At 56.1% G+C, this 25736-nt stretch overlaps 2 protein-coding genes across 7 annotated transcripts in view; one reads left to right on the top strand and one right to left on the bottom strand.

Annotated features, from left to right (window-relative positions):
• Positions 1–891: 891 nt before the first annotated feature.
• On the bottom strand, positions 892–17947 carry LOC105485548 (deoxyhypusine hydroxylase). Of its 5 annotated transcripts, none has more exons than XM_071088043.1 (5): positions 17831–17947; positions 7681–8025; positions 4827–4966; positions 1751–1988; positions 892–1302 (listed from the first exon to the last, which is right to left on the bottom strand). In XM_071088043.1, exons 2-5 carry the CDS (start codon positions 7952–7954, stop codon positions 983–985), a joined length of 972 nt encoding a protein of 323 aa, XP_070944144.1. In that variant the 5' UTR covers positions 7955–8025; positions 17831–17947; the 3' UTR covers positions 892–982. The 5 variants fall into 5 exon arrangements, with proteins under 5 accessions (XP_070944144.1, XP_070944143.1, XP_070944141.1 ...); XM_071088042.1 differs by lacking the exon at positions 17831–17947 and adding an exon at positions 10862–11301; XM_071088040.1 differs by lacking the exon at positions 17831–17947 and adding an exon at positions 10890–11297.
• A 162-nt stretch (positions 17948–18109) lies between these two features.
• LOC105485530 (fizzy and cell division cycle 20 related 1) overlaps positions 18110–25736 on the top strand; it is a 29097-nt gene continuing 21470 nt past the window's right edge. The window contains exon 1 of one of the 2 annotated variants that reach the window (XM_011747901.3): positions 18110–18291. The gene's annotated coding sequence lies outside the window, so the exon portion shown is untranslated. The remainder of the gene's footprint in view (positions 18292–25736) is intronic. The other variant, XM_011747903.3, reaches the window with a different exon arrangement.

Genomic DNA, 25736 nt, shown 5'->3' on the forward strand with positions numbered 1-25736 from the left:
GCTGGAGGGTGTCTTCCAGCATCACTGGCCTCCCCCGACTCTGACTAGACGCCAGCTGCACACCGCCCCCCCCCCCACCCCATGACAAGCGAAACTGACACCCGCGGGCAGGATGGAGTGCTCTGGTGGAGAACACTGCTCAGTGGACAGTCGGTTCCCGTCGCGTTTGGCCGCCTGTCTTCTGGTTTTGGCTTCTCTGGCTGCAGACCAGGAGCTGTGCACCTGTGATTCTACGGCTATGCCCATTTTACAGAGGTAAGTGGGCTGTCCCTGGCCACACACGGAGGAGCTGGGAGAAGATGGGGGTCCGGGAAGGGCCAGGCTGGAAGGCGGTTTCCCCAGAGCCCCCTTGGAGGGAGTTGGCTGGGCACACGCTCTTGGGCAACGTTTCCCGAAAGCCCCCACCTCTCCCTCCCTCCCACGCTCCCCTCACCCAACACACTCAGGAGTCAATGTTTGGCAAAAATAATTTAATATTCCATCTGGGCAGCGCTGTGGGGTCTGCTTGTCCCTCCCTGGCCGCTGTGCCCCACCTGACCCACTCAGGGACCACCACCCCATCCCTGCCCAGGCCTGGGGGTGGGGGAGTCAGAGGCCCCCAGACCCTGGGCCTCATTCCTAGTGAAACTGAAGCCACCATAATGCCAGCCTCTTCCAAGAGCTCCAGCTCTGCCCCTGGCTTCCCTGGCAATCCTCCCCTGTCCTGAGCAGGGCATCCCAGAGCCTCCCGCAGAGTCCCACCCCTGAACCTGGAAACTTCCACCCTACAGCCCTGCGCTAGGCCCCGGGGAGCTGCCAGTGGACTCAGGGAGTCACAGCACAAAGGCAGCTCCTGGGTCCCAGAGAAGGACAGCAACCGTGCACCCAGCAAGACACAAGTGATGACACCGATTCACACACACACTCAGTTTAGACGCCAAAGCCCTGCGGGGGAGGAGCGGCCCTCAAGAATCCTCAGGGAGCCCCAGGTGAGGGCGGGGCCCTAGGAGGGGGCCCCGTGTAGCTGCTCCAGGCCGTCCGCGTACTGGAAGGCTCGCCCGGTCTCGTGCTCATACATGTCCAGAGCCACCTCGCAGCTCTCACGCACCACGCGCTCTGGGTCGTCCGCGTGAGCCTGCAGCGCGGCCAGGCAGGCGGGCCGGGCGATGGCGCCCAGGGCCTCCGCGCACTCGTGCCGCACCATGGGGTTCTCGGCGCACCGGGCCAGGGCAGCTGCCAACTGGGGCACCGCCGCCTCATGCTGCAGCTGTCCCAGGACGTAGCCGACCTCGTGGCGGAAGAGGGCGCTCCCACAGTGCAGGCCTGCAGGGGAGAGGGGCACTCGCTGGGGCCAGGAGAGGTGGGAAGGGGAGCTCTGTCTTTTCTTAAGACATGGGGTCTTGCTATGTTGCCCAGGCAGGTCCCAAAGTCCTGGCGATCTTCCCACCTCAGCCTCCCAAAGTGCTGGGACGACAGGCGTGAGGTACCATGCCCAACCTGGAGTGCTCTATCTTGAGGACGCCCCTCCCCCAGCCCCAGTGATTAGGGCTGTCCAGGGGAACTGACCGCAGCTATGGGGGCGGGAAGAGCTGGGAGGTGTGGGGACCCAGGGACGCTCGCACGGGTTCTTAACAGGCCCCATGGGAAATGCTTGGGGCCAGGCCCGGTACGCCGTTCCCTGGGGCAGGCAGCGGTCCCACTGCACAGATGCCATCACTGAACCTCACAGCGAGGCACTGCCCAGGACCCCACCCGAGGAGCCCCTCCTCACCCTCGGCCAGCGCCAGGGCGGCCTCCTCGCCTCCCGCGTTGCGCAGGGCGAACATGGCGCGGTATCGCTCGAAGAGCGGCCGGGACTCGTCCAGCAGCGCCTCCCGCAGGCGCCCCACGTCACGCTCCTCAGCCGGCGGGGCAGGGTCCACGGAGAGGTAGGGTCCTGCCGTCGGCTCCCCGCCGTGCTGCTGCAGCCACTCCAGCCTGCGCACAGCCAGCTGGCAGGTCTCGGCCACCTGCGGGGAGGGAGTACGCAGACAGCAGTTGGTCCTGGGGGTCCACGGGGGCCCTTCCCCATCCCCCCGGGATGGCAGCTTAGCAGGGGAGAGAGCCACTGGCAGGGTAACTAACCGATCCTTCCAGGCAGGAGGTAAGCCAGCGGGGGTGGCTGACTTGTGAGTGATGGGGACAGCTGGAGGGCTGGGGAGGGCCTCAGGGAGGAGGTGATGTGGAGGCAGAGACCTCAACCAGCTTAGGGAGGGAGTCAGGTGGAGACCCGGGGATGGGGAAGCAGGTGCAAAGGCCCTGAGGCAGGACCCTGCGGGAGGGGTGAGGGCCAACGGGACACGCAGGGCCCAGCCTGACTAGGTAAGGCCTGCGGGCCATGGAGAGGGCTTGGGATTTCGTTCTAAAGGTGATGACACACGGTGAGAGCTTTAAGCATGGAACAGAACAGCAGAATTGAGGGTCACACGTACCCGCTGCTGCCCCGGAGGAGGAAAGACTGAGGGTCAGGGTGGGATGTGGACGAGTGGCAGGGGAGAAAGGAACACGCATGTCCACACAAACACATGCACACACATGTCCGTGGCGGCGTGACTCATAATGGCTAAAAAGCAGAGATAACCCAAGCATCAGCCACAGTGAGTGGACTGACACGGCATGAGCCGTCTACACCACGGAACGTGACTCAGCCACAGAAAGGAAGGATGGGGCCGGAGGCAGTGGCTCATGCCCATAATCCCAGCAGTTAGGGAGACGAAGGCAGGAGGATCACTTGAGCCCAGGAGTTCCAGACCAGCCTGGGTGACAGAGTGGGACCTCGCCTCTATAAAGAAAAAACTAATAAAAAAAATTTGTTTCATGATTTTTTTTTCTTTACAGAGATAAGGTGTCCTGGGCGCCGGCCTCTACTATGGCGGATGCGAGAGAGGGGGTAAGGAGTCAGAAGCTTATGTTATTTATACAGGGGAATGCCATGTCAGGAGCACCAATTATTAGGGGCACTAGCCAATTCCCAAAGCCTCTGATTATAATGGGTATTACTATAAAGAAGATTATGCCCGCTGTGTCGCCCAGGCTGGAGTGCAGTGGTGCGATCTTGGCTCACTGCAACCTCCCCCTCCCAGGTTCAAGCGATTCTCCTGCCTCAGCCTCCCAAGTAGCTAGGGCTACAGGTGCCTGCAACCTCGCCAGGCTAATTTTTTTTTTTTTTTTTAATTTTTATTTTTATTTTATTTGTTTTTTTTTTTTTTTTTTTTTTTTTTTTTTTTTTTTGAGACGGAGTCTCGCGCTGTCACCCAGGCTGGAGTGCAGTGGCCGGATCTCAGCTCACTGCAAGCTCCGCCTCCCGGGTTCACGCCATTCTCCTGCCTCCACCTCCCGAGTAGCTGGGACTACAGGCGTCCGCTTTTATTTTATTTTATTTATTTTTTTTTGAGACGGAGTCTCGCTCTGCCGCCCAGGCTGGAGTGCAGTGGCCGGATCTCAGCTCACTGCAAGCTCCGCCTCCCGGGTTTACGCCATTCTCCGGCCTCAGCCTCCTGAGTAGCTGGGACTACAGGCGCCCGCCACCTTGCCCAGCTAGTTTTTTTTGTATTTTTAGTAGAGACGGGGTTTCACTGTGTTAGCCAGGATGGTCTCGATCTCCTGACCTCGTGATCCGCCCGTCTCGGCCTCCCAAAGTGCTGGGATTACAGGCTTGAGCCACCGCGCCCGGCCAATTTTTTTATTTTTAGTAGAGACGGGGTAGCTCTATTTTGGCCAGGCTAGTCTCGAACTCCTGACCTCAGGTGATCCACCTGAACATAAAAGAATAGGCCAGGTATTGTGGCTCACGCCTGTAATCCCAACACTTTGGGAGGCCAAGGTGGGCAGATCATTTGAGGTGAGAGGTTCAAGACCAGCCTGGCCAATATGGTGAAACCCCATCTCTACTGAAAACACAAAAATTAGTCAGGCGTGGTGGCGGGCACCTGTAATCCCAGCTCCTGGGGAGGCTGAGGCAGGAGAATCGCTTGAACCCAGGAAGCGGAGGTTGCAGTGAGCGGAGATTGTACCACCATTGCACTCCAGCCTGGGCGTTGCAGCGAGACTTTCTCTCAAAAAAAGAAAGAAAAAAAAAAAAAAGCCTGGCCAACATGGTGAAACCTCATCTCTACTAGAAATACAAAACCTAGCTGGGCGCGGTGGCTCAAGCCTGTAATCCCAGCACTTTGGGAGGCCGAGACAGGCGGATCATGAGGTCAGGAGATTGAGACCATCCTGGCTAACACGGTGAAACCCCGTCTCTACTAAAAAATACAAAAAACTAGCTGGGCGAGGTGGCAGGCGCCTGTAGTCCCAGCTACGCGGGGCTGGGTAATCCATCCGCCTTGGCCTCCCAAAGTGCTAGGATTACAGGCGTGAGCCATAGCACCTGGCAATAAAGCTGTTATTTTGAAAAACAAGAAGAAATGTTGGAAGGAAGCCAGAGACCCCTGAAGAGGTCTGGTGGGCCCGGGCAAGGTATCAGAGGTAGAGGGCACTGGGTGGGTTCAGAGGGGTCTTGGCAGAGGGACTGGACGTGGGGGTTCAGAGAAAGGGGGTCAGGCCTGCTCAGGGGCTCAAGGCCCAGGATGGAAGTGGGTAAGCAAAGCTGGTTGTCGCCGTTTTGCCAAATGGGGCTCAGCAAGTGTCTCTCCGGGTTCTTGCCCTCGCCTCCCTCATCCCTGGGGCATCCTTGGCCAAATGGTGGTCCTGGCAATCAGAGATGGGGAGGGTTTGAGGCTGCTCCAGGCCAGGGCTGGGGCAGAGCTGGCTAGGGCTTCCCAGGGACCCGAGACTGGCAGGGAGACAAGCGGGGGCCTGGTTACCTCGATGACGGGGTCCGAGGAATATTGCTTCAGGAGCTCCAGAACCTCCGGGTCCCCGATGGCCCCCAGGGCCTCCCCTGAGAAGCAGCAGCCAGAGAGTTCACGTTGGTGGGATGGATATGTGGAAAATGCCCGGCTACCTGTGGGACCAGAGGACACCCCTCCCACGGCTCTGCCCCTGTGGGGAAGCCCCGCCTCTGGCCATGGCTGATTGGAGCAGCAGTGGGTACAGGCTCCCCGCTGGACCAATCAGCATCCCCTCCCCAGAGCTAGGCATTGCCTGGAACCGCACCGGCTGTTGCTCAGAGCAAAACGGACCCGATCCCGGCCCGCTCCATGAGACAGGGAGACAAGTATGTCCCTGCAACTCGGGATCACAGCTGGCAAGCAGTTCCAAGAACCCAGGCGGTCAGGGTTGCAGTGAGCTATGATCACACCACCGTACTCCAGCACGGGCGACACAGTGAGACCCTGTCTCAAAAACAAAAAACAAACAAACAAAAAATGCCCAAACAGGCCAGGCCTGCCGGCTGGAGACTCCACTTTGGGGCCACTGGTGCTGCACTTGGGTGGGTTCGGGTGCAGGCGCAAGTGCAGGCAGCAAGCCCAGGTCGGAGCTAGGCTGGCGGCGGCTCCCTGCAGAGCTCTGGGTGCAGATGTTCATTTTATTTTTTTCAGAATCGAGTTCAAGGGCCCTGCCTGTGAGGCAGCTGAGCTGGTAGCTTTTGCCTTTCCCGAAGGTTGCAGTTTGCATTTGTGCACCTGCCTGAAAGGCTCCCTCTGCCGGGAAGAGTCAGTCCCGGTTGCGCCAACACACGCTCTGTGTCAGGCACCTCCCACGCGCTAATTGCAAATGAACTCACTGGTTACAGAAACACAGAAACAATCTCAGTGACACAGACGCGCCAACTACCTGAGTCACTGGCGTCCTTTCCTTCCTTTCCTGTCTAGGTCCCTTGCTACAACGGTCCATTTTTTTTTTTTTTTTTTTTTTTTTTTAGACAGAGCTTTGCCCTTGAGGCCCAGGCTGGAGTTCAATGGCGTGATCTCCACTCACAGCAAACTCCGCTTCCCGGGTTCAAGCGATTCTCCTGCCTCAGCCTCCCGAAGTAGCTGGGATTACAGGTGCCCGTCACCACGCCCCGCTAATTTTTTTGTGTTTTTAGTTGAGACGGAGTTTCACCATGTTGTCCAGGCTAGTCTTGAACTCCTGACCTCAGGTGATCCACCCGCCTCAGCCTCCCAAATTGCTAGGATTACAGGTGGGAGCCACCGCACCTGACCTGAACAGTCCTTTTTTTTTGAGGCAGGGTCTCGCTCTGTTGCCCAGGCTGGAGTGCAGTGGCGCGATCATGGCCCCACTACAGCCTCAACCTCCCTGGTTCAAGTAATCCTTCTGCCTCAGCCTCTTAAGTAGCCGGGACCATAGGCGTGAGCCACAATGCCTGGCTTGTATCTGTCTTGTCACTGTTTTGACTCTCACATACGTGACAGAGCCTGGCATACAGTAGGTGCTCAAAAAGGTATGTCCAATGAGTGGAGTAAATCTAACATACATTAGGAGTGGGGATCTATGGCTTGTCGCCTGTTTTTATATGAGTAAAAACTGATTTTTAAAACACTTTTAAGGGTCTAAGGCTGGACGCAGTGGCTCACGCCTGTAATCCCAGTACTTTGGGAGGCCGAGGCAGGTGGATCACTTGAGGCCAGGAGTTCAAGGCCAGCCTGGCCAACATGACAAAACCCATCTCTACTAAAAACACAAAAATCACCCAGGCGTGGTGGCACACACCTGTAATGCTAGCTACTTGGGAGGCTAAGGCAGGAGAATCACTTGAATCCGAGAGGCAGAGGTTGCAGGAAACCAAGACGGCACCACAGTACCCCAGCCTGGGTGACAGAGTGAGACTCTGACTCAAAACAAACAAATAAATGGTTTAAAACAAAAAATCAAAGGGATAGTACTTCCTGATGGGTGGAATTTATATGAAATTCAAATCTTAGCACTTACAAATGAAGTTTGTTTTTTATTTTATTTTTTTATTTATTTATTTATTTTTTTTTTTTTGAGACGGAGTCTCGCTCTGTCGCCCAGGCTGGAGTGCAGTGGCGCGATCTCGGCTCACTGCAAGCTCCGCCTCCCGGGTTCACGCCATTCTCCTGCCTCAGCCTCCCGAGTAGCTGGGACTACAGGCGCCCACAACCGCGCCCGGCTAATTTTTTGTATTTTTAGTAGAGACGGGGTTTCACCGTGGTCTCGATCTCCTGACCTTGTGATCCGCCCGCCTCGGCCTCCCAAAGTGCTGAGATTACAGGCGTGAGCCACCGTGCCCGGCTGTTTTTTATTTTTTTACAGACAGGATCTTACTCTGTTGCCCAGGCTGGAACGGCTCACTGCAACCTTGACTACCCAGGCTCAAGCAATTCTCCCTCCTCAGCCTCCCAAGTAGCTGGGACTACAGGTGCATGCCACCGTGCCCAGCTAATTTTTGTATTTTTTCTAGAGACAGGGTTTTGCCATGTTGCCCAGGATGGTCTTGAACTCCTGAGTTAAAACGATCCACCTTCCTGGGCCTCTCAAAGTGCTAAGATTACAGGCCTGAGCCACTGCCCCTGCCCCCCACCCAGCTGGGATTGTCTGGGCACACCACCTTAGCCATTTAGTGACAGACGACCCACGCTGGCTTCGCTGACTCGCTGTCTGGCTGCAGAGCTGCAGGTATTTACTATGTGGTGCCTTCTGGGGCAGTTGACCACCCTGATATTTATCACCTGAGTGAGAACGGGGACACATGGGGTCATGAAGAGGTCAGGCAGGAGGGAGCAGGTGCCTGGGACACAGACAGGTGCTCACCTGCCTCATGGCGCACCATGGGCTCCTGACGGGTGTCTTGCAGCACGTCCACCAGCACGGGGATGGCGCGGGCATCCTGCATCTGGCCCAGGCAGTAGGCCAGCTCATGCTTGAGCAGGGCGGAATCGTCACTGAAGGCCTGGCTGATCCAGGCAATGGCGCCTGGGCCACCGAGCCCGCGCAGCGTGAACAGCGCCCGGAAGCGGGCCTGCAGGGGCTGCTTGGGGTCCACCAGCGTCTGCCCGATGGCATCCACCTCCTGCTCCGTCACCATCGTGCTGTGATGGGCCCCGGCCTTCCACAACCCTGCTCAGGCTAAACCTCGGGACGCGGGCGTGTGAGAACCTACAGCAGAAAAATGAGAGCTCAGGTTAGAAGCCCCCTTCACCAGCTCGTTGGCTTGTTCCTAGGATCTGGGCGGGGCAACTTCCTACCCACTGACTAACCTGAGCATCTGGGCTGAAAGCTCAGCTCCAACCCCCCACTAGCTGTGCAGCGTTCCAGAAGTTGCTTTCTCTCTCTGGGCCTCAGTCTCTGCACTGCCTCTCGCCTATAGGCCTATCAGAAATGACCTCCACTGTCTGCTCTCCACACAGCAGCCAGAAGGACAGCTGACCCCCAGAATGTCCCTAGCAATCCCCACCCGATATTCATGGCTTTATATTTTTAGTAGAGATGGGGTTTCTCTCTGGCCGGGCGCGGTGGCTCAAGCCTGTAATCCCAGCACTTTGGGAGGCTGAGACGGGCGGATCACGAGGTCAGGAGATCGAGACCATCCTGGCTAACACAGTGAAACCCCGTCTCTACTAAAAATACAAAAAACTAGCCAGGCGAGGTGGCGGGCGCCTGTAGTCCCAGCTACTCGGGAGCCTGAGGCAGGAGAAGGGCGTAAACCCGGGAGGCAGAGCTTGCAGTGAGCTGAGATCCGGCCACTGCACTCCAGCCCCAGCGGCAGAGCGAGACTCTGTCTCAACAACAACAACAACAAAGGCCGGGCGCGGTGGCTCAAGCCTGTAATCCCAGCACTTTGGGAGGCCGAGACGGGCGGATCACGAGGTCAGGAGATCAAGACCATCCTGGCTAACGTGGTGAAACCCCGTCTCTACTAAAAATACAAAAAACTAGCCGGGAGAGGTGGCGGGCGCCTGTAGTCCCAGCTACTCAGGAGGCTGAGACAGGAGAATGGCGTAAACCCAGGAAGCGGAGCTTGCAGTGAGCTGAGATCTGGCCACTGCACTCCAGCCCGGGTGACACAGCGAGACTCCATCTCAAAAAAAAAAGGGTTTCTCCATGTTGGTCAGGCTGGTCTCGAACTTCCGACCTCAGGGGATCTGCCCATCTCGGCCTCCCAAAGTGCTGCAATTACAGGCTTGAGCCACCGCTCCCAGCCAATAATGAAGGAATTCTTAATGGGACCCGTTTAGGATTAAACAAGTTTTACTGGGTGTCTGAAGAACTCCCCAAACCGCCATGATTTAGCAGGAGACAAGTTAAGGGCAATTACCCCAGCACCTCGACCCATTCAGATTAAGTAAATTTACTGAGGTTCCAAAGGAAGGTCTTCAGGATTCAGATCTTATAGATTAAAAGAAGTTAGTCACTTATGTCTTTAAATGAATGCACACTTACATGTAGATGTATAGCTTAGAGGGTATATAAGCTCTGGAAAACTTTGTCATTTTGAGTTGGTCTGGCGATATTTTCCAGGCCTCCTCCCTGTAACTGGTTACAGAAATAAAAACTCTCTTCCTCCCCAGTTAATCTGCATCTTGTTATTGGACCACGAGAAATAGCAGCCCGACCCTCAGTTTGGTCCAGGAACACCCGTGCTCCTCTCACGTTCCTGGGTCTCAAATGTCACTTCCTCATGGAACCCTTCCCTGATCACAATGGACAATGTTGTCTTTCATCTCTTTTCGCTTGCTCGACTTTATTTTTCTCCATGGCACCGAAGAGTCCTAGATATCATATTGGAAATTATTGGTTTAGTTGTTTGTGGTTGATCTTATCCCTCATCAGAATAGAACTCTGAAGGCTGCGACTGAGTCTATCTTGGTCACTGTTGTATTCCCAGCACTTAGTGCAATGACCAGCACGCAGTAGGGACTCAATAAAAACAATAACCGGCTGGGCGCGGTGGCTCCACCTGTAATCCCAGCACTTTGGGAAGCCGAGGTGGACAGATCATCTGAATTCCGGAGTTCGAGACCAGCTGACCAACATGGTGAAACTCCATCTCTACTAAAAATACAAAAATTAGCTGGGCATGGTGGTGGGTGCCTGTAATCCCAGTTACTCGGGAGGCTGAGGTAGGAGAATCGCCTGAACTCCAGAGAGGCGGACGTTGCAGTGAGCTGAGATCGTGCCATTGCGCTCCAGACTAAGTGACAGAGCAAGACCCTGTCTCAAAATAGATAAATAAAAACGATAACCATGACAATAGCCGCTGACACTTACATAGCATTTGCTATGCGCCAGGCACTCCATGCTCTTTACATTCATTAATTTATTCAATCCACATCACTACCCTATGAGGTAGTTACTAAGATTGTCCCCATTTTACAGGTGAGGAAACTGAGGCACAGTTTGGGACTGTGCTTGGGAACTTGCTTGGGAGCAGCGTGAAGAGTTAGGAATCCAGGAAGTCTGGCTCCAGAGTCGGGCTCTAAACCGCCAACGCTTTGTTGAATGATTTAGGATGAAAGAACACAGCCAAGGAGGGGAGAAGGGCTGAGAACCTGGAGGATGAGAACCTGGAGGATGCTGAAAACCTGGAGAGATGCTTCATCTCAGGACAGGCAGGCTATGGCATGCCGGCAGCCCTCGCTGGTTAACAGTGGCGTCAGCAAGGCTGCCTGGGCCTGACGAGGGCGGTGTAGCCACCTAAGCACAGGTGACCATCACTGGAGAGTGACACCTTTAAAGAGGGATCATCAGAAACCACAGAGGCCAGGCCTGTGCGAGCTGGCAGGGCACTGGGGACCATCGAGACCCAGCCGTACGACATAGGAGCTTCAGGACGTGAGGCAGGCACTCTTTCATGTAAAAAATCCCAGAGGAAAGAGATCGCCGGGACTCGAGACCCCTTAACCGGCCCCATCCACAGCCAACGAATCCCTGAGAACGGATTCCCTAACGAGGCGCTCCCAGTGCCACCGTCCGCCAGACCCGGGCCCCGCACCGTGATCGCCGCCTCCGGGACGCCTCACCGAGCTCTGGAGACTCAGGGCCCGTCGGCCCGGCCAGTTCCCGCGGACGCCTCCGCCACCACCGCTTCACCTGCCGCGACGCTCGCAGTGCGGTCTGGGGGTCGCCATTTTCTCGCCCACGTGACCGTACCGGACGGCACCAACGTAGCCCCGGGGGAGACCTAGTGAGAGGCTCCCGTGCAGGACAGAGGCCCGGAAGCCAGAGTCGGTGCTGGTGCCATAGCTCATGCAAGCACAGGAACGGTATTCCTAGTGCATTCCTCGGGGAACGGGACGGGCAACGTATGACCTTTCACGGGAAAAAATTATCACCAACCCCCCCCACTGCGGTACTAGAAGTGAGAATGGTTTCTGCCGATTCTGCGCCGAGCCTGGGCTGGCTAGCGACGGAGCATGCGCAGTGTTTCTAGGCGTGGTCAGACTCCAGAGGCGTGGCCAATGGGCACAGGGAGCTGGAACCCTAAGTAGATGAGGAATAAAAAAACGAAGAAATGTAGTCGTTCATTCATTCACGTATGTAATAAATAGTACATGGACCTTGAGGACAAGACAGCCTGCAGCCCTTACCCTCGTACGCCTCACAGTGTTATTACGGAGACAGAAAATAACAGGATAAGTAAACGCAATACCTATTAGATAGTGAAAAAGGCTAACGAGAAAAAAAATTCGGTAGCCAAGGGCGGTGTATGGATAGGGGGAGCAGTTTCAGGAAGGGTGGCCAGAATGTGAGGTGGTGACATCTGAAGAAAGACCTGAAAGAAGCCGGGTGCGGTGGCTCACACCGGTAATCCCAACACTTTGGGAGGCCGAGCTGGATGGGTTACCAGAGGTCGGAAGTTTGAAACCAGCCTGGCCAACATGGTGAAACCCCCGTCTCTACTAAAAATACAAAGAATAGCTGGGTGTGGTGGTGCGCGCCTGTAATCCCAGCTACTCAGGAGGCTGAGGCCAGAGAATCGCTTGAACACTGGGGGCAGAGGTTGCGGTGAGCCAAGATCACACACCATTCCACTCCAGCCTGGGTGACAAAAGTGAAAGTCCATCTCAAAAAAAAAAAAGGAAACAGACAATGGAAGAGTAAGGTTAGAAGCAGAGAGAACAAGGACGGGTGCGGTGGCTTACGCCGGTAATCCCAGCACTTTGGGAGGCCGAGGCAGGCCAATCACCTGAGATCGTGGGTTTGAGACCAGCCTGACCAACATGGAGAAACTCCGTCTCTACTAAAAATACAAAATTAGCCAGGCGTGTTGGGGCATACCTGTCATCCCAGCTACTTGGGAGGCTGAGGCAGGAGAATCGCTGGAACCCAGGAGGCAGAGGTTGCGGTGAGCCGAGATTGTGCCATTGCACTCCAGCCCGGGCAACAAGAGCGAAACTCCGTCTCAAAAAATAAAGAAAGAAGCAGAGAGAACAGAAATATGCAGGTGCCAGATTAATTCTGAAGAAGAAACAAACAGGATTTGTAGATACATTGGATGTGGGAATTTAGAAAAATGATCCTAAGGATGAGTACAGGTGTTGAGAGGAGCAGCTGGAGAGGTGAACCCCACATTAATTGTTCTCACCTCATCATCCTATCCATCCACAGTCCTGTAGACTCTCCCTCTTAAACAGAGCCAGAATCCAATCAGCTCACTCATCTTTACTGCCCCCGTGGGAGCTTTTTTATGTATTTATGCTTTTGATCTTTTCTTTTCTTTCTTTCTTTTTAAAAATTATTTATTTTTTAGAGACAGAGTCTTTCTTTGTCACCCAGGCGGAGTGCAGTGGTATACTCAATGCTCATTGCAGCCTCAAATTCAAGTGATTCTCCCACCTCAGCTGCCCTAGTAGCTGGGATACAGACGCATGACACCTCGCCTAATTTTTTCTCTTTCTTTTCTTTTTGGAGACAGAGTCTCACTTTGTCGCCCAGGATGGAGTGCAGTGGCACGATCACAGCTAGCTGCAACCTCTGCCTTCCAGGTTCAAGCAATTCTCCTGCTTCACCCTCCCGAGTAGCTGAGACTACAGGTACCTGCCACCACACACAGCTAACTTTTTGTATTTTTAGTAGAGACGGGGTTTCACCATGTTGGCCAGGCTGGTCTTGAACTCCTCACCACAGGTGATCTACCTGCCTTGGCCTCCCAAAGTGCTGGGATTACAGGCGTGAGCTACTGTGCCCCGCTTACAATCTCTCATTTTTTAAATGTGGGCGATTGCCAGGAGTGGTGGCTCGTAACCATAATCCTGGCACTTTGGGAGGCTGTGGGGTGAGAGGATGATTGCTTGAGCTCAAGATTCCAAGACCAGCCTGGGCAATGTAATAAGTCCCCGTCTCAACAGAAAAAAATTTTTTTTTAATTTAGCTGGGCGCAGTGGCTCAGCCTGTAATCCCAGCTACTTGGGAGGCTGAGGCAGGAGAATCTCTTGAGTCTGGGAGACAGAGGTTATAGTGAGTTGAGATCCTGTCACTGCACTCCAGCCTGGGCAACAGAGCAAGACTCTGTCTCAAAAAAAAAAAAAAAAAAATCAACTGGGTGTGGTGGCTCATGCCTGCAGGCCCAGCTGCTCAGGAGGTTTGATAGCTTGAGTCCAGGAGTTCAAAGATCCAGTGAGCTGTAATCACACACACCACTGCATTCCAGCCTGGGTGACAGAGCAAGACTCTGTCTCAAAAAAAAAAAAAAAAAAGTGAGCAATTAATTAAAAAAATATGGCTGGGCATGGTAGCTCACACCTGTAATTCCAGCACTTTGGGAGGCCAAGGCAGGTGGATCACCTGTGGTCAGGAGTTTGAGACCAGCCTGGCCAACATGGTGAAACCCCATCTCTACTAAAAATACTAAAATTAGCTGGGCGTGGTGGTAGGTGCCTGTAATTCCAGCTACTCAGGAGTCTGAGGCAGCAGCATCAAGTCTGAGGCGGGAGCATCGCTTGAACCCAGGAGGCGGAAGTTGCAGTGAGCCAAGATCATACCACTGCACTCCAGCTTGGGCAACAGAGCGAGACTCCACCTCAAAAAAAAAAATTAAATAAAAATTAATGAAAAAACATAAAATGCTGTGCATAGCAAAGAAATCCCTTTGGAAAGCCAACTTCTAGGTTAAGACAACATTCACAAATATTTATTGAGTAACTACTGTATGCTGGACAGTGTCCTTGGCACAGAGAACACAGGACAAAACAGACACAGTGTCTGGCCTTGTAGAACTGACACCCCTTTTTTTTTGAGACGGAGTCTTGCTGTCACCCAGGCTGGAGTGCAATGGCGCAATCTCGGTTCACTGCAAGCTCTGACTCCTGGGTTCACACCATTCTCCTGCCTCAGCCTCCCTGGTAGCTGGGACTACAGGCGCCCGCCACCACACTGGGCTAATTTGTTGTATTTTTTTAGTAGAGATGGGGATTCACCATGTTAGCGAGGATGCTCTCGATCTCGTGACCTTGTGATCCGCCTGCCTTGGCCTCCCAAAGTGCTGGGATTACAGGCGTGAGCCACCGCGCCCAGCCCACCCCCTTTTTTTTTTTTTTTTTTTTTTTGAGACGGAGTCTCGCTCTGTCGCCCAGGCTGGAGTGCAGTGGCCGAATCTCAGCTCACTGCAAGCTCCGCCTCCCGGGTTCACGCCATTCTCCTGCCTCAGCCTCCCGAGTAGCTGGGACTACAGGCGCCCGCCACCTCGCCCGGCTAGTTTTTTGTATTTTTAGTAGAGACGGGGTTTCACCGTATTAGCCAGGATGGTCTCGATCTCCTGACCTCGTGATCCACCCGTCTCGGCCTCCCAAAGTGCTGGGATTACAGGCTTGAGCCACCGCGCCCGGCCTTTTTTTTTTTTAATTATTGCATTGCCTTCCTACGTGTTGGAAAGCTGACTGCAGATAACAGGCCTCACTGCAGCCCTCAGCCGCCTTGCGAGGACGTCACCTCAACATGTTTGTGGTTCCGGCTGTTTACAGAGGACTTCCTGTGGACCAGGAGCTGTGCTGACTCAGGAAGGCTACAAGGGCAGGGTGCCAGGTATGATTGGCCCCAAGGATGCTCCCCGGGAGGAGATAATCCCAGGGTGCAGGACACAGATATCAAAGCCTCAGCCAAAAGCAAGGCCTGTGTAAGTCAGAGAACTTGGCATCTGGCCTCTGCAGACCTGCGAGAAACTGACAGCAAGGAAGAACCATGCCTGTGCCTTCTGTTCTGTGGTTCCTCTAAGATTGAGCAAGTCCCTGTGAGCCAGAAGTCTGGAATCCAGGTGTCTGCAGAGCTGTGCCCTCTCTGGAGGCCCCAGGGGAGGATCCTTCCTGCCTCTTCCAGCTTCTGGGGGTGGCTGCCAATCCTTGGTGTTGCTCGGCTTGTGGCTTCGTCACTCCCATCTCTGCCACTGTCATCACCTGGCCTTGACCCCTGTGTGTCTGTCTCTGTGTTTCTGTGTCAGAATCTCCCTCTCCTCTCTTTTATTTTATCTTTATTCTTTTGAGACAGAGTCTTGCTGTGTTGCCCAGGCTGGAGTGCAGTGGTGCGATCTCAGCTCACTGTAACCTCCACCTCCCGGGTTCCAACGATTCTCCTCCCTCAGCCTCCCGAGTAGCTGGGAATACAGGGGCCTGCTGCCACGCCTGGCTAATTTTTGTAGTTTTAGTAGAGATGAGGTTTCACCATATTGGCCAGGCTGGTCTTGAAGGCCTGACCTTAAGTGACCCGCCCACCTCGGCCTCTCAAAGTGCCAGGATTACAGCCGTGAGCCACCGCGCCTGGCTCCTCTTTCAGATCTTTATTAAAACATCGTGTTTGCAATAAGACCATCCCCGAGCACTGCATCTGAAACCGTAACCTCTTGCCGCCTCCTATTCCCTGTTGTCTTTTCTCCTTAACTCAGCTCCAGACAAAGGGGAATTTTTTTTTTTTTGAGACCGAGTCTTGCTCTGTTGTCAGGCTGGAGTGCAGTGGTGCAATCTCAGCTCACTTCAACCTCCGTCTCCCGGGTTCAAGTGATTCTCCTACCTCAGCCTCCTGAGAAGCTGGGATTACAGGCACGTGCCACCACGCCCAGCTAATTTTTGTATTTTTAGTAGAGACGGGGTTTCACCGTGTTGGCCAGGATGGTCTCAATCTCTTGACATCATGATCCACCTGCCTCGGCCTCCCAAAGCACTGGGATTATAGGTGCAAGCCACTGTGCCTGGCAAGAACTTTTTAAATAACAGCTGTATTGAGATATAGTTTACATACTGTACAATTCATCCGTGTTACGTGATAATTGAGTGGTGTTTAGTATATTCAGAGTCAGGCAGCCATCATCACATCAATTTTTTTTTTTTTTTTTTTTTCTGAGACGGAGTCTTGCTGTGACGCCCAGACTGGAGTGTGGTGGCATGATCTGGGCTCACTGCAACCTCCACTTCCCGGGTTCAAGTGATTCCCCTGCCTCAGCCTCCCGAGTAGCTGGGACTACAGGTGCGCGCCACCACACCTGGCTCATTTTTGTATTTTTAGTAGAGACGGGGTTTCACCAGATTGGCCAGGCTGATCTCGAACTCCTGACCTCAAGTGATCTGCCCACCTTGGCCTCCCAAAGTGCTGGGAATACAGGTGTGAGCCAGGTGCATGGCCATCATATCAATTTTAGAACATATCCATCAACCCCCCAAAATAAAGTTCATTCCAGTCACTCCTGATCCCCCTCTTCCAGCCTCTGGCAACCACTAATCCACTTCCTGTCTCTATGAATTTGCTTATGTGGACATTTCATATCAATGGAATCACTCACTGTGTTGTGTCTGGCTTGTTTCACTGGGCACAATGCTTTCGAGGTTCATCCAAGTTGTAGCCTGTGTCAGAGCCTCATTGTCTCATATTGCAAAATACCGTGTCATTGTATGAATGGAGCGTTTTCCATTCATCTGTTGATGCACATTTGGGTTGTGTGTACTTTGTGGCTGTTAAGAATAAAGCTGCTATGCACATGGGTGTGTGAGTTTTTGCATGGATGTTACATGTTTATTTCTCTTAGGTAGATACCTAGGAGTGTTACTGCTCTGTCATGTGGAAATTCTATGTTTAACCTTGTTTTTTTTTTGAGATGGAGTCTTGCCCTGTTGCCCAGGCTGGAGTACAATGGCGCGATCTCAGCTCATTGAAACCTCTGCTTCCCCGGTTCAAGCAATTCTTCTGCCTCAGACTCCTGAGTAGCTGGAATTACAGGCACCTGCCACGATGCTCGGATAATTTTTTGTATTTTTAGTAGAGACGGGGTTTCACTATGTTGGCCAGGCTGGTCTCGAACTTCTGACCTCAGGTGATCCACCTGCCTCCGCCTCCCAAAGTGCTGTGATTACAGGCGTGAGCCACCGCGCCCGGCCCAGAATTTTTTTTGAAACCTGTTTTTGTTTTTTTGGGTTTTTTTTTCAAGACATAGTCTTGCTCTTTCGCCCTGGCTGGAGTGCAGTGGTGCAATCTCGGCTCACTGCAACCTCCGCCTCCTGGGTTCAAGGGATTCTCTTGCCTCAGCCTCCCGAGTAGCTGGGATTACAGGCATGCGCCACCACGCCCGGCTAATTTTTCTATTTTTAGTAGAGACGGGCTTTCACTGTGTCGGCCAGGCTGGTCTTGAACTCCGCGCCTCAGGTGATCCGCCCGCCTCGGCCTCCCAAAGTGCTGGGATTACAGGCCTGAGCCACCACACCCGGCGTAAACACCTGTTTTGTTTCCTGCTGTCTCACTGGGGCCTGGAGGAGCAGCACTTAGTAGGAGCGCAATGCATGCTTGTTGAATAAATGAATGACTCTCAGCAGTGACGTTTCTACGTTCGGCACACGCACCTGGTGTTGGGTCCTATCTGCGCTCGTTAGGCTCAACGTCAATGCCGCACTGTGGTGTGCCTGGCTTCAATCTGCCCTAGGAAGGGTCTGCCCTGTGGCGCCCCATTCCGCGACTGTCCCCAGTGGGAACCACACCCTCAACCTACCAGAGCCATTTCTGCAACGTCTAGCACCTGGCCGGTCCTCTTCCGGTCGCGGTTGCCCTGGGCAACGCGTGGAGCCGCGCTTCCTGTATTGATTCGAATCGCGGGAGACGTCACGTCCTCCCGAGATGCCCAACGCGCGCAGGCGCAGCCACTCGGAGTTGGCAGAGCCTGGCGAGGTGTGGGGCAGGCGGGGGGCGTGGCCGCGATTCGCCGCGCCCCGGCGTGGGGGCGTGGCCGGGTTGCGGGGGTGCGCGCGGCCGGCTGGGCGCGCGCGGCGGAGGGAGGGAGCCGGGAGGCAGCGGAGGAGCGACCGCCGCCATATTAGGGACCGCGGAGCCCGGGAGCCCGTCAGCGGCGGCTGCGGCCGGGCTTGCGGGAGCTGCGGGGGCCGGAGGCGGGCGCTGTGCGGTGCCGGGAGAGGCGGGGTCGGCGGGAGCCAGCGAGCGACGGGAGCGAGCCAGGTGAGGCGACCGGGGTCGGGGACCCGCCCCCCGGGCCCTAAGCGGCGGAGCTCGACTGCGACCCCCAAAACCGAGACGGCGGGGCAGGCTGCCACCCCCACCCCAGCTCAGGCCCCTCCAGGAGCCCCCAGTCCCCTCGAATGCCGCCTCCCAGGCCGAACTAGGCCCGGGTGACCTCAGCATCCCCGTCTCCCGAGTTAACACCCAAATCCCAGCGTCCCCCCACGTCGGGGCCTGCCGTGACCCCCACCCCGAGCCACCTGCAAGTCGTGACCTCCCCGCAGCCGCAGTCAGCGTCCACCATTCTTTTGAAAATAGGCTGAACTCTGCGCTCCCAACCAGGGGACCCCACTGCGCACCCCTAGAACAGCAGACCCCGCCTCCTAACCCGGGTAATTTCTCCCTGGCCTGTCATCCCCGGGACTTTCCAGTTCAGACCCTCCCAGCTTGGGTCCTGCCCACATGAAGCCCCCCACCATGGCTGAGCCTGTTGTGTGCCATGGCTCGCCCAGGCCCCAGCCAGCCCCTCGCCCCAGTAAAATGCAGTCCCAGCCCGGGACAGCCGGAAACCTGTGTCTGGGGTCACTTGTGTCCACGAGTCCCCGCAGGTACGGGTTGAGTGCATGGGTGTCCCCGTCTCACCTCGTCTCTCTGATTTCTTCTCCCCCACCCTCCCAGCGTGCCCCCTGCCAGCCCCCATTCCCCCCAAATCCAGCTCTCCCACCAAAGCCTCAGACGAGCTAGCTATGCACAAGTCCTCCCTCCTCCAAACTGGACCTCCGTCCTGCCCGGTGTCTTCTTCCAAACGCAAGCCTGGCCATCTCGGATCCCTAGAATATGGAGTGCGTCCCCCATTCAGAGCCATTTTACCCCTACTCAAACCCGTGACTCCCTCCTGCCCCCCTTCCGCCGTCCGGACCCGTCCCCACCCCGTGGCCTGAGACCCCCCAATGTGCAGATGTTCAGCCTAAACCTGTTTTGTTTTTTCCCCTGTTTTCTCCACCCCAAACTCATCCTCCGGTTCAGGGCGCCTCCTTCCCCCGCCCTGCCCCAGTCTACCGGGCGATGACCTCATGCCTCCCCGTGGTGAGGCCCCCACCCCAACCTATATGCTTTGAAGGAGGGTGGTTTACCTAAGGGAAAATCAGCTACCCAGAACACACACCCCCGGCGTGAGGGCAGCCTGTGGGGCCTTTGAAGTGAAGGCCAGGTGGGCTCTCTGGGCGTGGGGGTGGGGATGGAAGCTGATGACATCGCCTGGGTTTGGTCCCTGGAGTGGATGTATCTGGGACCGTCTGTCTTGCGGAATTCCGCGTGGGCCTCCTTCTGTGTCCGGGGCCGCCGTGTGTTTTGGCGACACCCGATTGTTACCTCCTTGGGAATCCCAAGTGGAGGCAGGTGTGCTGGCCACTGGCTGCTGCCCGGCGCCTTGCACAGCGAGCGGAGTTGGGTTGCAGAGGGTTTTGCTAAGGGTGCAGACGTTTGCTCAAAGTCAAGCCCGGTACTTTACTGGAGAGGGGTATCTTGGCAAGGTGGTGCCCGCCAGTTTGCCCCTGTGACTGCTTCCCAGGTCGAATTTCAGAACCTGTGCCCTGGCTGCAGGCAGTGGTGGGGCTGGAGGTGGGGGTTTGGGGTTTGAAGGACGAGTTCCTAGAAACAAACAAGCCTAATTGGTTTCAAGGTGGGGCTACATTGATTTTCTTTTACTTTTTTTTTCTTTGAGACGGAGTTTCGCTCTAGGTTGGAGTGCAGTGGCGTGATCTCAGCTCACTGCAACCTCTGCCTCCCAGGTTCAAGTGATTCTCCTGCCTCAGCCTCCCGAGTAGCTGGGATTACAGGTGTGCGCCATCACGCCCGGCTAATTTTTATATTTTTAGTAGAGACAGGGTTTCACCATGTTGGCCAGGCTGGTCTCGAACTTCTGACCTCAGGTCGTCTTCCCGCTTCGGCCTCCCAAAGTGCTATGATTACAGGTGTGAGCCACCGCACTCGGCCTTATGTTGATTTTCAAATCACCTACTGTTTAATGGGACTTCGGGTGAGGGGGTTTTGTAGACTGAGAACTTGTGGGTTTGGGAGGCCCAGAATGGAATTGGTTCTGAGGACCTTTTGTTTGGTGTCACTTAGAGGGGAGAGGATGGAAAGTCAGGGTGTGAAGGGCTGCTCCCGGGAACTCCTGGCAGGGGTGAAGATCCAGGGGCTTGGTCTTCTAGGAACTCACCGATCCCAGCCCTGTCACTCCTTTCTCCTGGAGCAAAGCTCTCCACTGCCCTATTCTGTCCCCAGGGGACACTTGGCTGTGTTTGAGCCACGGGTGCTGCTCAGTGCCCCACTGTGCCCAGGACGGCCCCAATACAGAAAGCAGCTTGTCCCTAGTGTCTGGACTGTGAGCCCCATGAGGGCAGCGAGTGCGCCTGCCTGGTGCCCGCTCCGCCCCCGGCCTGTGCAGTGCCCTGGGCCATGTGCTTGCCAGCAGCGCATCCCCTGCTGGCGCTGCCACAGGGACCCGGGCACCTGCCAGCAGGAAAGGGAATGTTTGACCTCATCTCTCCTCTGCCCCCAACACCTCCCTGTGGTCACCAGTGACCTCCTTGTCAACTCCACCTGTCACTGCCTTGCCCACATGTCACTATTCTCCCCAGCCACTGCACTCAGCACAGAGACAGAGCCCCTTCTTGGGCCACTTAGGTTCTCGTCCAGGGACGTTCATGTCCCCAGCAGCCCCAGGTCCCTGTGTGCCTTGGCAGGTGACTGCCTTCCTCTGCCTCAGTGTCCTCATTCATGGATGGGATGAGGGGCGCACAGGCAGCCTTCCTGGCCGCGCCTCATTCAGTCACGCAGCCACCACTGACCACGAATGACACGCCACCCCAACAGTGAACACCCCCGCTCTCTCGGCTTCCTACTCCGTCTGGTTTTTCCTTCGGGCTTCTTCACTGGCCCTTCTTACTTTCTTTATTTAATTTTTGCTCGTAGCAGCTTTATTCGGATACATTTCTGCTGCCACATGATTCACTGCTTCAGAGCATGCAGTTCCCTGGTTTTTATATGTTCACAGGCTCAGGCCGCCATCCCCTCTGTCCAATCCTGGAGCATTCTCATCACCCCAGGAAGGAACCGGCCTTGACCCCATCCGCCGCCACCACCTGTCTCCCCTGCCTCTGTGGCTGGGCCTGTCCCGGACATTTCATAGAAATGGGATCCCACATTGTGTGGCCTTTCGTGTCTGGCTTCTCTCACTGAGCGTGATGTCCTCAAGGTGTCTAGGCCATGGCCTGAGACAGAGCCCTGCTCTTTTTCGTGGTGGAGTCATGTTCTGTGGTGTGGAGGCCCGGGTTTTGTGCATCTCCGTATTCAGTGAACACCGGTGCAGTTTCCAGTATCTGCCTGTTGTGAGTCGAGCGGCCACAAAGAGGCAGGCGCTGGTGGTTGTGTGGCGACCGTCCTTGTTGCTCTGTGACTGAGGCGCTGGTGCCTCCTCTCGCCAGCCAATCGTGTCTGATGGTGTCACCCCCATGAGCCCAGCTCAAGAGACCTGCCTTCCAACCTTTCCACCTTGTCCTCCTGCCCCCAGCGTGTCCCCTCCACCCCAGCCTTCCCAAATGGCCGCACAGTTCTGATTTTTTTCTTTCGAGATAGAGTCTCGCTTTGTTGCCCAGGCTGGAGTGCATTGGTGCAGTCACAACTCACTGCAGCCTCGACCTTCCAGGCTCAGGTGATCCATCCACCTCAGTCTCCAGAGTAGCTGGGACTCCAGGTGCGCCACCATACCTGGCTAAGGTTTGTATTTTTTGTAGAGACGGGGTTTTACCATGTTGCTCAGGCTGGTCTTGAATTCCTGGGCTCAAGTGATCCTCCTGCCCCAGCCTCCCAAAGCTCTGGGATTAGCGGCAGAGCCAGCATGCCCGGCCTCACTGCTGGGTTCTGGAGAGTGGCAGGCAGGCCGTTCAGATTCCTGTGCCGTTTTGCACACGTTCCTTTCTGTTGTGAGTCTTCCTCTCTCCCAGATCAGATTTGGCCTGGGGACCTCTGTATTCTCATCCCCACCAGGCTTGCAGGCCGCTGGGTCAGTGGTGGAAGGATGATGGGAGCAGAGAGACGGTGGGCAGCGGGCATCTGTCTGCTTTCACCAGAGGGCTGAGGAGTGTGGGAGGCCAGTGCTGGTCTGTTTGCCCTGGGGAACAACTCTTCCACCTAAGGATCCCCCTCATCCATACATTCCCCACCTGGGTGACTCTGCCCCCACAGGACACTGGGCAACATCTTGGGACCTCTGTGCATTGTCACAACTGGGGGGCGCTCCTGGCATGGAGTGGGTGGGGGCCAGGGATGCTGCCCAGTGCCCCACATAGCCCAGGACTCCCCACCATGGACCGGGATCTGGCCCAGATGTCCCCAGTGCTGAGGTTGGGACCCCTGCCCTGAACTCCCTGGACTGGGTTTTTCCTGCTGCCGCCTCACCTCACCTGGGACCCGTGGGTGGGAGCTGCATGACACAGACAGAGATGCAGAGATGTGCAGGCCTCGGGAACCTGACGGGGCTCCATCCGATCCTGAGAGGCTGCAGGCTTGGTGCCGCGCTGCCTTCCTCCTCGCATGGGGCACTGCAGCCTTCTGTGCTGCTGCAGACCCGGGTGTCTTTTAGGTCTGAAGGTGTCACCAAGTCAGACAGGGCTCTGGGTACTCGGTAGTACCAGGAGGCTGGAGATGGGAAACCTCGGGTCTTTCATCTGCAGGCACCATTTGGAAGTGTGGAGAGCAGCTCTCACTGGAGTAGGCCGGATGTGGGAGCTGCCCCCACACAGGGAAGAGGGTGAGGGCTGCTGGCTGAGAAGACCCTGGGGATGCTTCTCGTCCACTCTAGACTGCTGTTCACTCTAGACTGCCTGCCGGCCAGGTGCAGAGGCTCACACCTGGAATCCCAGCACGTGGGAGGCCTCAGCAGGAGGATTGCTTGATGAGCCCAGGAGTTCGAAATCAGCCTGGGCAATATAGGGAGACCCTGAGCCTCGTCTCTGTGTTTAAAAAACAAGAAAAGAAAAATAGACTGCACACCCGGGGGGACAGCAGCTCGGCTCTGCTTTGCAGCGCCTGGGTTGGCACCTAGAACCCACATGGCACATGGCTGGTTGGTGGGGAGGCGGCGGCTGGCAGCTGGCGGCGTGAGTAAATGAATGAATGATGCCCGCGGGGTATGGTCCCGGGGCCCAGGCACCAGCCCCCAGCAGTAACGGGCCTCGCCGTGGCTCACACGGGACCCTGGAAGGCGCACTGTCCCTCGCCGAGGGTCTGGGCCCCACCCTTTTCCCCTGGCTACTCCTGGCTGTGTCTTTGTGTACGTAGAGGTCAGAGGCCGCCAGCTCAGCTTGTTCTTCCGCAGGTGGGGGTTGCTCCCTGCAGAGATCTCTGTACCTCAGCGGTCTCTCTGCTAGGCCCTGCCTCTGGTTCTGGTCCAGAGTCCACCTCTCCCCTGTGTCGGTCTACCCCTGCAACCACGGCCACCTGCCCCAGAAGCCCCATTTCTCTGATGTCCTTCCTCTTCTCTGGGACTGACGGGGGTAGCATGGGAGGAGATAAGTGTTGTGGTCTGTGGCCAGGAGGTCACTGGGGCAGCATCCTGGCTGCCAAGGCACCCCTATGCCCAAGGATGAAGGAGCAGGGAGCAGTCTGGGGACCTTCGTGCACCTGTCATGAGTCCCGGGCCCAGCCAGCAGCTGGGAGTCCTGGGCCCAGCCAGCTCTCACTAAGCACCTTCTCTGGATCAGGCTGGATGCCTGCCGCCCTGTAGACGTCGTGCCTGAGTTCACAGCTTCCTGGGTGCACAGCGCTATCCCTGCATGACTGATGAGGAGACGGACCTCCCAAGAGGTGAAGCTGCCCAAAGCTTCGTGGCCAGGAAGGGTTGAACCAGGGACTCAAGCCTGGGCTGGTCCCGTCGAAAGCCCACACTCTTTCTGATGGACCCTGCTAGAACCTTTTCACGGGACTTGGTTTACTTCAGTGGGAGGACACAGGGAGGGCTGGCAATAAGGGTATCTGGGTGCTTCACCTGCCTTGGGCCCCTGGAGCTGCAGGGCCAAGGGCCTCGTGTGCTGGGTGGTGTGGTGCTGGTGGGGGGCTCACATGTTCTGACAAGGCCATCTATGTGGCTGGCACGGCTGCCCCCTTAATTGCATCATGACACTGAGGGCATCCAAATGGGACCCGAGAGAGCCATCTGGAGTCCTCTTCTGAGGAGCCGCTGGGAATGAGATCAGTGGGATGAGTGATGCTTGTGAAGCCATGTTTCATGAAGGACACTCCTGGGTGCAGGGCAGGAGGCAAAGTCCCCCAGAAACTCCCAGATCCAGTGAAAGCAGAGAGCGGATAGCTGGGCCACCCCCCATTTTTCTTTGGGGGGTCTTTCTCATCTGGTGCTTCTCCCCAGCCCTGCAGAGGATGGCTGGACATCACGCACAGGCACCCAGCAGAGTCCCTTGTCTCTCACACGAGGAGAGGGCTCCCTGAGAGGCAGCTGGGCCAGGGCCTCACAGGTGGTTTGGGGGCACCTGGGACCTCTCAGGCAGGAGCATTTTGCAACTTTGCAGGGGTTGGGACCTGCGAGGGGCTGTGAGCCGGCCCGTCCCCCGGCTCTGTCACAGCCATCCAGTGATCCTTAGTCAGACGTCTCCTGCCGGAACCCCTCTGCGGAGACTCCAGCAGGAAGCAGTGCCTTGCAGCTTCCCTGTGGGCAGGGCCGGGCCGAGTGATGAGTCGGGGACACCTCGCCTCCTGGGGCAAGGGTCAGGGAGTGGGCACAGAGCCAGACCCAGACTGGCTGGGTTCACGTCCCAGCTCTCCCCTCACCAACTGCACAGGGACCTTGAGCAGAGGGTGCTGTCGCCGTCCCCGAGATGCAGTGGCACCTGCCCACCTGCTGTCCCGAGGACATTCAGGCATACTGAGTGCTTCCAGTGCCCGGTGGGCACAGGCAAGGTTCGCCTCTGTCCTAGCCCCATGTGTGTTCCAATGCTCTGCCCCTGGGCCAGGAGCCCGCACGGGACATGGCGGCACCCATGAGGCTCTGGTCGGTGTTCCCTCCTCCCTTACCTGCTCCATGTCCCCTGTGGGTAGCAGGTGCCACCCACCCGCAGGCTGGAGTTACCCTTACCCAGGGCGGTCTGCCCCGGTGTCCGCAGGGCCGGGGTGGGGGGCGCCCTGGTATTTATCACAGGTGGCCTGTCCAGACCATAGTCAGCCTCAACACGTTGAGTCATAAAAGATCCGTCATTGGGATGTTTCAATTCCTTTTGTCCGTTAAAGAACCTGAAAAAAATTATGACAACAGTGGGGACCAGTTTTTCCAGCCAAGCAAAGCCTTGCAGGAGTAGAAGCTTGGCTGAGCCTCCAGGAGCGGAGAGCTGTGTTCCTGAGGAAGACTCGGCACCGGGTGAGACCTGGGGGCT

The sequence above is a fragment of the Macaca nemestrina genome, chromosome 20, assembly GCF_043159975.1.
Source record: "Macaca nemestrina isolate mMacNem1 chromosome 20, mMacNem.hap1, whole genome shotgun sequence".
In the NCBI taxonomy this organism is placed as follows: domain Eukaryota; kingdom Metazoa; phylum Chordata; class Mammalia; order Primates; family Cercopithecidae; genus Macaca; species Macaca nemestrina.